Source organism: Nicotiana attenuata, chromosome 3, assembly GCF_001879085.1.
Source record: "Nicotiana attenuata strain UT chromosome 3, NIATTr2, whole genome shotgun sequence".
Taxonomy (NCBI): Eukaryota; Viridiplantae; Streptophyta; class Magnoliopsida; order Solanales; family Solanaceae; genus Nicotiana; species Nicotiana attenuata.
In genome coordinates, this window is record NC_031991.1 from 45,583,233 (window position 1) to 45,597,254 (window position 14,022).

General features: G+C 37.7%; 1 protein-coding gene and 1 pseudogene across 6 annotated transcripts; both read left to right on the forward strand.

The window, feature by feature from the left end:
- On the forward strand, nucleotides 2,124-9,474 carry LOC109223649 (protein STICHEL-like 2). 6 transcript variants are annotated; one of them, XM_019388036.1, is made up of 8 exons: nucleotides 2,124-2,393; nucleotides 3,013-4,692; nucleotides 4,790-5,009; nucleotides 5,881-6,063; nucleotides 6,167-6,388; nucleotides 7,354-8,068; nucleotides 8,595-8,649; nucleotides 9,014-9,474. In XM_019388036.1, exons 2-8 carry the CDS (start codon nucleotides 3,088-3,090, stop codon nucleotides 9,083-9,085), a joined length of 3,072 nt encoding a protein of 1,023 aa, XP_019243581.1. In that variant the 5' UTR covers nucleotides 2,124-2,393; nucleotides 3,013-3,087; the 3' UTR covers nucleotides 9,086-9,474. The 6 variants fall into 6 exon arrangements, with proteins under 6 accessions (XP_019243581.1, XP_019243586.1, XP_019243585.1 ...); XM_019388041.1 differs by having other exon boundaries at nucleotides 4,790-4,979; XM_019388040.1 differs by lacking the exon at nucleotides 2,124-2,393 and adding an exon at nucleotides 2,505-2,627.
- Nucleotides 11,790-14,022, forward strand: part of LOC109223650 — a 3,257-nt pseudogene continuing 1,024 nt past the window's right edge.

The window sequence follows — 14,022 nt, forward strand, 5'->3', positions numbered from 1 at the left end:
AGTTGATAGGCGGGCGATGAATGTCTCGCTCAAGCTTTGGGGCATCTCAATGTATGTACGAGATTGAATTTTGGCTAGTTGTGTCGTTGCATAGTGACTTTGGCGAGCACGTGGGTGAGTTTCACGCACTCGTGTTCTGTCTGAATGTTGGAGAGATTCATATATTTTCCGGGCTGGTGACCCAGTCCCGATCTATGCAGACTTTTCCTTTATGGCGTTGAGTACCAACTTATTGGGGGGGGGGGGGGTTTCGCTCGACCGTTGCTTGCAGGATGATATGACACGGAGCATTTTCTTGGTGTGCTATTTTGATGGCGTTTGTTCCCTGTTCGCGTGTCGGTGAGTATGCCCATGTTCCTGTCCCACTCTGAAAAGAAATAGCAAGTTAGAGCCAAACGAAATCATTTGTAACCTCGACTGATTGGTTGATGAGTGGGAGGGAGCGACCGTGTTCCCTTCTTTGGCTATGTTTCGTAGCTGCTATTATTCGTTGAGCTAATATTCACCGAACTCGGATGACATCTTGTGGGTCTTTGGCTTGGTGTTTTTGCTTTGAGTACATAGTCCCCTACCTTGAGTAGTCTGACTTTGGCTTTTTTGTGCTAGCTTCAGATCCGATCTCAGCCTCGCACTTAGCTTCGACGTTAGTCGAATCTGGGCACCTTGTGGGCTGATGGCTTACTTCGCCCGTTGGGATCTTCGAGTTCAAGTCCCAATCCGATTCAATCCCGGGTGCATGAAGATACGGAAACATAGGCCGCACCACAAGCACACGAGCGAAAGGATGAAGTTACAACGAACAGGAAGTAGAACTAGAACCGAGTTTAAATCTAGAGAAATTAAACCTTTGGCTAGGAAATCCCCACTGACGGCGCCAAATTGTTTGACGAAAAAGTTTCAAGCATTTTTATTAAACTAATTAAATAAGAAGATATGGGGTAAATCCTAGCCAGAGATAATTTACTCTAGATCTGAGATAGGAGACAAGAATAAACAAGCATAGCTGAATGTAGAATTTAATTACAGTCGCTGGATTTCATAATATAAAGTAAGGAAGATGGCTTCAGTAATATCAAATGATGATGAAGAATATATAAAGGGAAAGAATCACCATTCTTGAACAAGATTAAACTTCATACGTTTGATAAAGTTGAACTCTAAATAAAATATCAGGATCCCGAGATTTATCCTCCTTTGGGCGAAGAGCTTAGGAGGATGAAACCCCCTATCTTTCAGAGGGATGTATCTGTATATATGTGTTTCCATCATCCCCTTCTTCTTATTTTCTCTCATGATATTTATATAAAACACTTCTAGAATATTTCCCTGAAATGTCTAAGTGTCGAACTAGTCGTTCGGGCCGAACTGAGTGCTCGACATCGACCGTAGCTGAGTCGTTCGCTGATATATTGCTTCCGGTACGTGACTTCGGCTTGGTTGACTCGTGGTCGTCTTTCCTTAAGTAGAATTCCTTTGATCAGATTTTGACCTATACATTACCAGCAACAATGCAAAGCTACAAGCTATAAGCAGTAAAATACTTCATCCGTTTCAATTTAAATGATGTAGTTTGACTTGGCATAAAGTTTAAGGAAAAAAAAAAGACTTTCGAAACATGTACTCCTAAAAGCTTATCAGGTAAAAGCTTTGCGGGGTCATAGTAATATTTTTTTAACTATAAAAACTCTCATTAAGGGTAAAGTGGGTAAAATAAAAAGATTAAACTTAAATTATTTCAAATATAAAATATGTCATTCTTTTTTTAAACGGACTAATAATAACGCTTTGCCGGGAAGAATGTTGGCCAACATATACCTCATTGACGTTTTAAATTTTTACTCCTCCTAGTTCTAAAGAGTTAATAGGTCAATAGCTTTATTACTACTGGTTCAAAATGGACTAATTTCTTTTTCCTTTTCAAAATCTAGAAAGTGGTGTCGCAATAAATAAAAGCAGTAAAATAAACCGAAAAAAGAAGCTACAGTATAGTAAAGGAACAGCTTTTAGCCACCCAAACTAACTGAAACGGTCAGTGTACGAAATACCGAAAGTACCCTCTGGTCCACCTTCTATCTCTGCATAGTGCATACTGCACAAGTTTACAGTAGAATTTCGGAAAATTATTTGACATGCCACTGTACACGTTGGCTCTTCTCTATTGAACTGCAATGAATGTGATGGCGCGTTTATCACCTCACCCCTATACATTAATGACATTTACTACTTTGCCATTCACCTCAACTCTTCTTCTCTTATCCCAAGAAAACCAAAAACACTCTCTCTGTTGTTTTTTCTGGGCTTGCTTCAATGGGTTATGCGGATTTCTCGGCCTCATTTCAAATCTCGTGAATTTCAAAGCTCATTTTTTGCTTTGCTTCTTCTTCAATCCACAGGTTTCCTGTGTTTTCATGTGTCTGTTTTCTACCTCATTTCTTTCAAATTTTGTCGTTTTTTTTCGTTTTTTTATTATTTTTATATGATAAAGTATTTGTTTAGGATTTTCACGCATTTATTTATGTATTTAATTTGAACTGAAAGATTCGTCCTATATAAAATATTGTTTTGGGCTTAGTGAAAGGGTTACACTTTTCAAAGTTGACTGTTGCTTGTTTTCTTTGTATACACAGGTATGTTTTTTTTTTTTTTCTCATTCCTTTTATTTTCCGTTGTTTCAGTGCTTGCTTTTATTTACAGGTGAAAATGGGGTTTTGATATTTTTTAGCTCTTTTGTCTCAGTCAAAAGATACTACTACAATGTACTACATTTTGCATTTTGGCTTTTTCTATGTTTGATTTCTTCTATACATTCAGGTTTAAACTCGCGTTACTTACAGTAATAGATGATAATTTTTTTTCCTTTTTCGTTCTTTCTAGATTTTCAGTTTTGCAAACTTTATACTATTGCTTGTTTTATCTTCCTGTACTGTACATACACAAAAGTTAGATTCTTTAATTCATTATGAAGCACTAGAAAAGACTTAATTTTTATTTTTTGTTCTTGTTGAATTTTAGGTAAACACAACAGCATTGTTTTGTGGGCCATTAGAAAATCTTTAGCTGCGTAAGCGTTTTGATACTTTTTGAGTGATGGATGGGCGACGGCATTCAGTTGATGTTCCTATATCGAGAGCGCTGGTTGCACTTAGAAGAGTGAAGTCACTTAGGGATCCAACCACTAATTCGATAAGCAAGTTCTCCGCAATGGTTGATAAGATGAATTGGGATACAAATTCAGGTAATGCTATTACTTTGGGATTTGAGGATAGACAGGAAGTAGGGTATAATGATGACAGCGCTCTGCGGCCAAATGGCTCCGTTTTGTATGCCAACGGGGATGAATATGTAGGTGGTCAGGTACTTAACTGCAATATGGGGAATTGCAAATCGCCGTTGGTTTCCCCTCAAATGGATCATTGGAACGATAATGTTGAATTGTGTAATGTACGACAACCAACTGACATAGAAAGAGGAAATAAATCATCAAGTAAAAGGTTAGGTCACTCTTATGGGGATAAAGGAATGGCAATGGCTTGTACAACACCTTCCAACGCCTGGGAGGAGGGCATTGGTTCAAGTAAAGAATCAAATGACGGAGCAGTGCAGGCCAAAGATGTAGTTTATTATGGAACAAAGAAGAAATGCAAACATAGAAAACATACTAGATCTTCTAGAACAGCAGCTGGTGATGTTTTGAGTCGTGTAGGTAGTCCCTACTTTTCTGTAAGTGATGCTCCAAACGGAAGCTCAAACCATGCCATTTCACTGTATGGAAATGAAGATGTTGACGATGTGGAATCTGATCCTGGTGGATGTGGAATTAGCTCCTGCTGGTTAGGCACCCCTAGGTTTAGAGAATCAAATCCGCTTACATATATGGAAGAGCGACCTCTTCTGTCTTCAGGAATTGATGAGACACTCTTAGCTGTACAAAGAAGAAGCTGGATGCATGATAACAATGGAGTTGCTTCACATTCAGAAAGTCCTAGAAGTATCAGTCAAAAGTTCAGGCCAAAATCATTCAGTGAAATGGTGGGACAGAATGTAGTAACAAGGTCTCTGTTGAACGCTATCTCAAGTGAGCGGATTAATCCATTCTACTTGTTTCATGGTCCTCGTGGTACAGGAAAAACATGCGCATCAAGAATTTTTGCTGCCGCATTGAACTGTCTTTCTCCTGATGCTGAGAGACCATGTGGCCTCTGCAGAGATTGTGTTCTGTACTTCTCAGGAAGAAGCAAGGATGTTAAAGAAGTGGATTCCTTGAAAATCAATAGAATGGAGAGAATTAGATTGCTTATCAAGAATGCTGTGTCGCCTCCAGTTTCTTCCAAATTTAAGGTTTTTATTATAGATGAGTGCCACTTATTGCGAGAGGAAACATGGACAAGTATTTTAAATCACCTGGAAGAGCTATCTCGGCATGTGATCTTCATAATGATCACCCCTGACCTTGAGAAGCTGCCTCGTACTGCAGTATCACGGTCCCAGAAGTACCATTTTTCCAAGATAAAAGAAGTCGATATTTCGAACAGGTTACGCGAAATTTGTGAGGATGAAGGAATCACTTTTGATCAGGATGCTTTAGATTTCATTGCTTGTAAATCAAATGGCTCACTTCGAGATGGGGAGATAATGCTCGAGCAGCTAAGTTTGCTTGGGAAAAGAATAACAACACCATTGGTGTATGAGCTAGTAAGTGTTCATTTGTGACTTTCATGTGTTTCTTTTTATATTTCCTTGTTGCATAAATGCCAGGAGAAGTAATGTCATCCTTGCATCGTCTCTGCAGATTGGAGCTGTCTCTGATGATGAGTTGCTGGAGTTGCTGCATCTGGCGTTGTCATCCGACACTTCAAATACAGTTAAAAGAGCCAGAGAGCTAATGAGATCAAGAATAGATCCCATGCAACTAATATCGCAGCTAGCAAATCTAATAATGGACATTCTTGCTGGAAAATGTCAAATAAGTGCTTGTGAAGGTAAAGGCGGGGTATTCTGTGGACCCCTTTGTAAGTATTAGGTTCTATTAGTTTGTTCTTTTATATGTTGCAAAACATATTTTGCCAATTTCGCTGTCATACTAGCTTCTGCATGTTGTAAATCAAGAATTTCTTTGGATGATGACTAATTACTCCAGTGGTATCAGCTGGGAGTGGTGGCCACTGATGTGGTGTGGATGGTTTAGTCACTATCCTCATTTCGTTTGTCCGCGTGGCTTTGGGAAATTGTCCTTTACACTGAATCATGTATTTTCATGTGTACTAGCTCAAAATCATCTCTAAGGTCGCTGCGGCTTCATTAGTTTCGTTTAAGTCATTTTAGAGAACCTATTTCATGTTTCTAGTTTTGTGACCAATACTGACATTTATGTTGCAAGTACCATACTCATTTATCGTTATATTAATTTTTCCATCCAGAATCACTTGGCAAATGTAGACATAGTGACCGTTGGTAAAAAAAGGTTTTTGAGGAGAGCTCAAGCGTAAATCTACCCCATTATGCCAATTCTAATAGCGACCTCATAGTGCACTTTTTGACTAACATCTTTTCGGTGGACCACTTGCTACCTTAAAACTACTTTAGGGAATTTAGCAGATAAACGTTATTAAATATGTAAGAACCGCATATATATATATATATATATATATATATATATATATATATATATATATATATATATATATATATATATCTGCTTTAGTTCTATCTGTTTTCCTTATTCTTCGGAGTTGTAATCTTTGTTTTGCTGCTTGAGTTCATCTTTCTTTTGCTCTGTTTTCATATGATTTATTGCTCTTATACTCATCTTTACTATATGTGATGCGTATAAGTAAGACTGGTTTATCTAAAAAGATTGTCTTTTTACTACTGTATATATAGCTGAAGCCGAGAAACAGCAACTTAGTCATGCACTCAAAGTACTCTCTGAGACGGAAAAACAATTGAGGATGTCAAAAAATCAAACAACATGGCTGACTGCTGCACTTCTGCAGTTAAGCTCAGTGGGAGCTTTAGTCGACGCCAAAGATGGAAATTCGTGCATGAGAACGGTATACCAACAAGGTTGGTATGATTAGCACATTCTACACTGCTTGTTATCTTGGACAAAGTTAATTTTTATGTTCAAGAAGTTCACTGCAGTGGAATTTTGTTTCTAATGTGTCAGATCCTGATGGTAATCCGTGTAGTACATCATCAACAAGTGAGAGTTTGAAGCACCTTTCAACTTGCGCATGTGAAAGCATTGAATCTTGCAAAAGAGGAATGCAGGATGATAAAGAAACTCTGTCATCTGTATGGAATAAAGCTATTGAAATGTGCGAATCCAATTCACTTGCAAACTTTTTGAGAAGACAAGGGAAGTTGTCATCAATTCGTCTTAAACAAGGTATCAGCTTCCATGCTTTTTACATGTTTATTGCATCATATCTTCAGCTTTGCACATCTCTGTGAATACCTAGGTCTATCTCTGCTTGATTAAATTGTCACCTTTCCTTCCATACTTGAAATACTGAGCTGTGCAAAGCGCCTTTGATCTGACGAAGTTGAAATAGGGGGACAACGTTTGAATTGGAGATCTACACTGATTATTTTAATAATAATAAAAAATAGTGTTGGACTTCTAAATCTTTACAAGATAAAGCGAGTTTGTCCTTCTATACTCTAAGCAACAAATATCATAGATTCGCATGGAACAAGCTCAGGTTGACCTATTTCCTCTCATTACTCCCACCAGGATATGCTCCCAAGGTACACAATGTGCTTTCCGTGCGTATACTTTTATATTTCATCTGTCCTTTTTAACTACATATTCAAGTTCTTGGCACCTTCAAGCCTCCTTCACCTAAATCTTGATTTTTAGGTTAGATCTATTTGAGCATAAAATTAAGAGTAGTCACATTTCAGAGAGTGCATTTACAAAATTTTCAAAGCATGTCTCCACACAAGCTCCATACAATTCCCCCTTTCTCCCCAACATATTGAGCTTATGTTCCAAACCCTGCATGCAAATAAAATATCTAAATGGACTTTTGAGAATATCTTACCAAAGGAACTGTAGTTTCCATTATGAGGACTGCGGATTAATAAACTTTTGTACTAATTCAAAATCTGCATGCTGGAGTCCAACGGTAGAGGACAATGAAAAGATGTATTGGCACCAAAGCAGCTATATTTTGAGTATTGAGTTCCTTGTAGTTCAACTTTTTGTTCCTCTTTGATTGTTTCTCCAACTTCTTATTTTCAAATTGCTTAATCCAAGCAAACCAGATGCTTTCTTAGTCTGTTGAATGTTGCCTTACACTGTTAAACTGTTCTCTTTCTGTCATAAATATCTTGCAATCCATGTTCCAGGTTTGGCAGTTGCTGAACTGGAGTTCTATTGCCCCAAAGACATATCAAAGGCTGAGAAATCATGGAAACCCATTGCAAATGCGCTTCAGCGAACACTATGCTGCAATGTGGAAATCAGAATCAATCTTGTTCCTGGCTGTTTCCTCAAAAAGTATTCCAGAATGAAAAGGCTGACTTTTAGACTTTTTAATTGTTCACGTGGCAAGCCTTATAAGTCACTTTCCAAGATGGAATGTAAAAGTGATCCATCAGAGAACTCCGATTCTGCTTCTAAAAGAGTCATAATGGTGGATAAAGTTGTTGAAACATGTTCCTCTGAGTGTTTTTCTCAAAACTCTCAAATATGTTGTCATGGCAAAGAAATTATGACCATAAGAACCAGTGACGGAAATGCGCTAAGCATTGGATCAGATACACCTCAGATATTATTGACAGATGGTTCCCTGCTAACACATCAGTTGGAATCTTGTTTGAAAGAGGGAAGTACTTGCAGATGCCGGGATTCATTTACCATAGAGTCGGAGAAAAAACCAAGCTGTTTTCCTAGAACAGTAGGACTTCTAAGGAGATCAAGTTCATCGAATGCGTCTCATATGACTTTTTCGATTACCCAACCACAAAACAATTTGGTTTTATCCATTCCCAGCAAAACACCTTGTCAAAACCACATTCCTTGCAGCAGTTCAAACAATCACTCTTCTGGGAATACAGACTTGTAAGTAATCTTATGTCTTTGGAAAATAATTTTTCTAAAACTTTCTTCTTAATGCAACTTTTTTTTGCTATGAAGTTCCATTTGTGATCTCCCTTATAAAAAGATAATCTTTTTATTGATATCAAATTTCAGTTTGCTTTTACATGTTGCGTGTGAAACCCACAAATTGATGGTACCAAATTCATATTGGTATTGATAACCTAAATCTAACTATGTAATTTGTAATGGGCCAGTATATATTCTTATGGCTGGATCTAGAGCTGTATGATGCCTTGTTGGATGTCTTAGTATGAGAAATCTAGAAGCAAAATGGGGTTAAATGTTTGAGTTCACGTTTATGGGGTTGTTCTTCAATGAAAAAGTAATCTGTAGCAAGCTCTCTATTAGTAATCACTTGCGAGTGCCTAAATATTGTGTGAACGAATCTTTCAGTAACACGAACTGCTCTTTTATCAAGGAAGGTCACTATTTAAGCTCCGTATTATTTTCTGTTCTAATGTAGTTTGATGCTTCTCTTTCTCAACAGTTCCAAGGAGTCAAGGTCGCGATGTTGGAGATCAGCTCTGTTACCCTTCAGGAAGGTAACCATGGTACCTTATAATTTACATTTTATAAATGCATGCTTGTACCAAATTGAATCATGCCTTCTGAAAGGAACGTAGTCCCACGTATTTTCTGGCTTAACCATACAACAACAACAACAACAACCACCCAGTGGATTCCCACAATTGGGGTCCGGGAAGGGTAGGATCTACGCAACCTTACCCCTACCCTGGGAGGGCAGAGAGGCTGTTTCCGATAGACCCTTAGCTAAAGATTCTGGCTTAACCATCTTGATATTTTTTTGCCATTTACATTGCTGATTGAGATCATAATTGAGAAGCATCTGTAAGATCAACATCTCCATAAGTTTGGACTACTAATAGATAATTCTTGATGATGCAGGCTTGGCAGCTGAAACATCAGCATGAAAATCCACACCAAGAGTGGATTCTACCTTATTCTGCTGCAAACTAGCAATGTGGAATAACATGAACAGTGAAAACAATTGAGAGTGCAACATAGCTTTCAGAGATTTACATGATTAAGTATTTTGGTTATACTTAGCACTAACAGAAGTTAACATACATGGTGCTTCACCGTAGCCCTCTCCAGTGAAACTATTGAATTTAACTCTGTACATAGAGCCAGTACTTCTCAATCCCCAAACACAACGAAACGTAGTCTGAATGAAATTGCACTTATGAAGATATATTGATATCCTCTACTATGTTGCTTAACATAGTTTGGCACAATTCAATTGTTCAATGCATAAGTAGTTGTAGCTTCTTCTCTTTGTTCTGTTGGGTGAAATATTATTCTGGACTTTGCCTGTAAATCAAGTGATGGCCCCATGAAACCCGGTATATTCTCGTTTCTGAATATTTTTGGTTCAATAATTTAGGGATTATTAAACTTTCTACTATAGGATTTAGGAATTACAAGTACAACTAGTTAAACGATGTGCTTACTAAGAGTTTTGTATTTATAAGTTGTCCTTTGTAAACAAATACAAGCGTAAGAGTATAATCAAATCCCATTCTAAGGGTGTATTGTGGGCCGGGCCCAGCCCAGGACCGCACCGGGCCTGCGAGCCCATGGGCCTAACGGGCTGGTTCAAACGGTTCGGTCCCAAACGGTCCTAAAAGCCCACTGTGGGCCGGTCCTCTAGGTTGAGACCACGAGCCCGGAACCGTTTAGCCCGGGATCGGCTGGCAGGCCTGGGCTGGTTCAAACGGGCCCAACGGCTATTTTTCAATTTTTTTTTTTTTAAAAAAAATTGGCTAACTGTTAGAAGTTTAAAAACTAGCCGTTGGCCTGCCAATTTAGCCGTTTGGCTTTTAAAAAAATAGCCATTTCGCCCTCAAACTTTGTTTTAACCCCAAACTTTTTATAATTACAGTTATCCCTATTCTCAACTATAAATACCCCCTCATTCTTTCATTTTTACTCACAAAATCATCAATCTCTCTCTAATTTTCTTCTATAATTGCTTACTTTATTATTGCAATTTGTGAAAAATTGTGAAGTTGGTGAATTGAAGTACTCAAGTCTTCAAGTCATCAACGATATACAATTTTCAAGAAGTTGTTCGTCAATTCGGTAAACTCGTTCCAACTCTTAAGTTTTAATATTATAGTTTTTTTTTGTTTTAGTTTGTATAATTATAATTAATATGGCTTTTTCTTTGAAAAAAATGTTTGGTGGTAAGGGAAAATCTAAAATTGGTGAATCTAGTCGCCAAGCTACTACTCCTCCCCCGGCTCCCCAACCCAGACCTGTTACCCGTCCTCCACCTATTATTCTTGATAGTGATAACCCTTGTTTTTAATTTACCGATAGTCAATTTTGCCATGATGTTGCACCATGTCAACAATTAAATGATGAATATATGAATGCTCTTTATCCTAATGAAACTATTGATGAAAATGATGAGGAAAATGATGATTTAGATGAAACGCAACCGGATTTAGATGATACACCTACTAGTCCTGTTGTTAACCCAACTGATAATAATCCAAATGATGCCTCGTCTGACCCTCCTGTAGTACCCCCTACTTTTAATAGACAACCTTCTAAATGCCCCGAAACATCTCTTGTTTGGCACTTTTTTACTCAACTAAGAGAACAAAATAAGGCTAAATGTAAAACTTGTGGGTCTTTGATGGCTCATAAATATACTGGAGACCGTAGCGGTACGGGTAGTTTGACTAGACACATAAAGAAACACCCTAGAGATAAAGCTAGATATCTTCAAATGAAAGCTGCGCAAGAGGGGAGAAGTGTAGGTACTGAGGTTAACCCTAATACCGGGTCAAATCTAGTTCAACCGGGAATTAACACTGTTACCGGTGACATTTTATATTATGATCCAAATAAAGATCGTGAAGAATTGACAAAAATGGTTACTGTTATGTGCTTACCCTATAGTTTTCCTTCTAACCCTCACTTTGTGCATTATATTAGAAGAATTTATAATCCTACTTATAAAGGATGGCCTCGCGCAACCGTAAAGAGCGATATTTATAAATATAAACATGGATATGAAAAGGACATAATACTTCATTACTAGCAATTTCAGAACACTATAGGGTCGTTTGGTTAGAAAGATAGAAAAAATAATTTCTGCATAATTTGTTTTATTGCCCATTTAATACAAAATTCTTGTGTAGCTGATGTATCATTTGGTTGGTGGTATAAATGTTCGTACTAAGTTATATGAGAATTTATATTTTATTTTATACGTATTATATAATGTGAAATAAAAATATATGGATTAGCATAAAATATGTGAATCAGAAATCTTTTGTATCTACATAACTATCCTTATATTATTGTTCATTGAATAACAATTCATTCATATATTCGCTGCATAACTAATTAACTCCTGTATTACATAATTAGCATGTGAACTAAACGACCTTGCCGGTATATTAAGACGCTATAAAAATTAGTAGAATCATAAACTAGTTGAACCCTGCCCTATTCAAAAAGTAAAAAGAAGAAAAAAATAAAGATAATGAAAATTAGCGCGTTTGAATAAAATATAAACTCACGTGTCACGCTAATAAGACAGCCCGCCAAAATCCAAGAGTATACGGTGTCGTTTATCCACTTCAAGCATCTATAAATCCTCCTAAAGATATGATCATCACCATGTTCTGCTCACCGATTCCCTAAACCACAAAACCTAACCCAAACTCCATGAATCATCAAGCCATGGCCCTCTCCGTAGAGAAAACATCATCGGGCCGGTTAGAGATCGAGCTTGCGGTGGTCGAAATGCCTGGGCTCATGGCTTGCCGAGCGGAGTTTGGGCCTTCGCAACCGCTCAAAGGAGCCCGTATCACGGGCTCTCTTCATATGACCATTCAAACCGCCGTGCTTATTGAGACACTCACCGCCCTAGGCTAGGCGCCACCGCTCGTTGGTGCTCTTGTAATATTTTCTCTACTCAGGACCACGCTGCTGCTGCAATTGCTCGTGACTCTGCCTCTGTCTTCGCCTGGAAAGGAGAAACTCTCCAGGTATACTCATATAGTCATACGGAGTAGTATCTATTACTTCATCAATGGCGACTTTCGGATCGGGGAGACAAAAACATTTGATTTTCGGTCACAGACATCATTACTTTTTTTTTTAGTACTTTGAGGCCGTTGGAGGATAAAGTCACAGACTTCATTATTTTACTACTTTAAAACATATAAAATGCAGATGGAGTTAAGGAGGAAAGAGAACTTTTAGCACATAAGCTAAGTAACACATACCTTCTCGATTGTGTTATAAGATATGTTATTAAAGGGAAATGCGAGTATGTTAACCTCAATATTAAAGAGTTTCGAAATATATAAAGGCATCGAGGTGCATTTTTGGGGCTAATCCAAATGCAAAACCGTGAAAAGCATAATATGAAATGGAATAGGATGAGCGCGCATTTAGTTACTCCATATAGAGTAAGTGACCATGCATTTTTGATCATACACTTACTTTTCTCTCAAAAAGAGCCAGTCACCATGTTATATACTACTAATTAATACCATAATTTATTTTTAAAAATGCTTGAAAAAAGTTCCAACTTAAATGAAACTCCGTCCACTCCTTAAATATACTCATAAGTCATAATATATAGTTTCATATAAAATGGAAAAAGAGTAAAAGTTTATCCAAAAGGAACCTCAAGAAATCAGTTAATACATGAATGCAGGAGTACTGGTGGTGTACTGAAAGGGCACTGGACTGGGGTTCGGATGGAGGGCCCAACTTGATCGTGGATGATGATGGGGACGCTACACTGTTGATCCACGAGGGTGTGAAAGCGGAAGAAGAGTATGAAAAGACTGGAAAGATTCCGGACCCAAGCTCAACTGACAATGCTGAGTTTCAGATTGTGTTGGGTATAATTAGGGATAGCCTGAAGGTGGATCCCAAGAAGTACCACAAGATGAAGGAGAGTTTGTTTGGAGTTTCGGAGGAGACCACCACTGGAGTGAAGAGGCTTTATCAGATGCAAGCTAATGGGTCCTTGTTGTTCCCTGCTATCAATGTCAATGATTCTGTTACCAAAAGCAAGGTACCACCACATTGCAATATTTCTTTTTTCATCTGCGTTTGAGGTCTGATGCTGGATTTCTTGGATGGGTTTGTTCGCTTCTACTGCATTAGCTAAACTATGTAAATACTCCTTGCGTTGTATCATTTTCTTCTAATGATTTTGTGGAGTCTCTGTTAAGGTGTTAAGCTGCCCGGTCTGAAAAGATCCCTTTTTGCTATAATTAGTTGGTGTATCAAAGATTGCATTCCTTTTGTAGAGCTTTGCTTTTTATTGTTTTTTTTTGTTGTGATTCGATTAATTTCGAAAAGAAAATAAGGCCAGCATTAATAACCGTTGGATGAGAATGCTTGAAATCTGACATAGCTTGTCCTGTACTTAAGTTTAATAGTTATATTTCATCTCTTGATATTTAGATCATTTGAATGATCTATGCTTAGGTAGATCTTTGGATGATTTATGAAGAAATACTGCTTGGACTTTAGTAAAAATAAAGCTCCCATTCGATGATTCGTTTAACACATTTTTCTTGTTGCATCGACTAACGCATTGTTCTTGTACTACTGGTTAGCACGTTGTTCTAGTTCCTTGTAGAGTTGCTCTCTACAAAATTAAATGTATGAGTTTTCAATTGTCAGTAGTTTTCTGAGAGGTGTAGGATGGGTATAATTACGGAATTTTGATAAGTCATTGCAGCAATAGAACTTCGTTACAGAGGAAAACATTCTATGCTCGTTTGTGCATTATGTATGGAGCTTGACTAGTAATAGTGGTCTCAGGGGCTCATGTATCCGATGGAAACGCTTTTTTCCCCTTATTTCTTTTATGTTTATTGAGGTTTCAAGTATTTTTTGTTTGGGGTGTA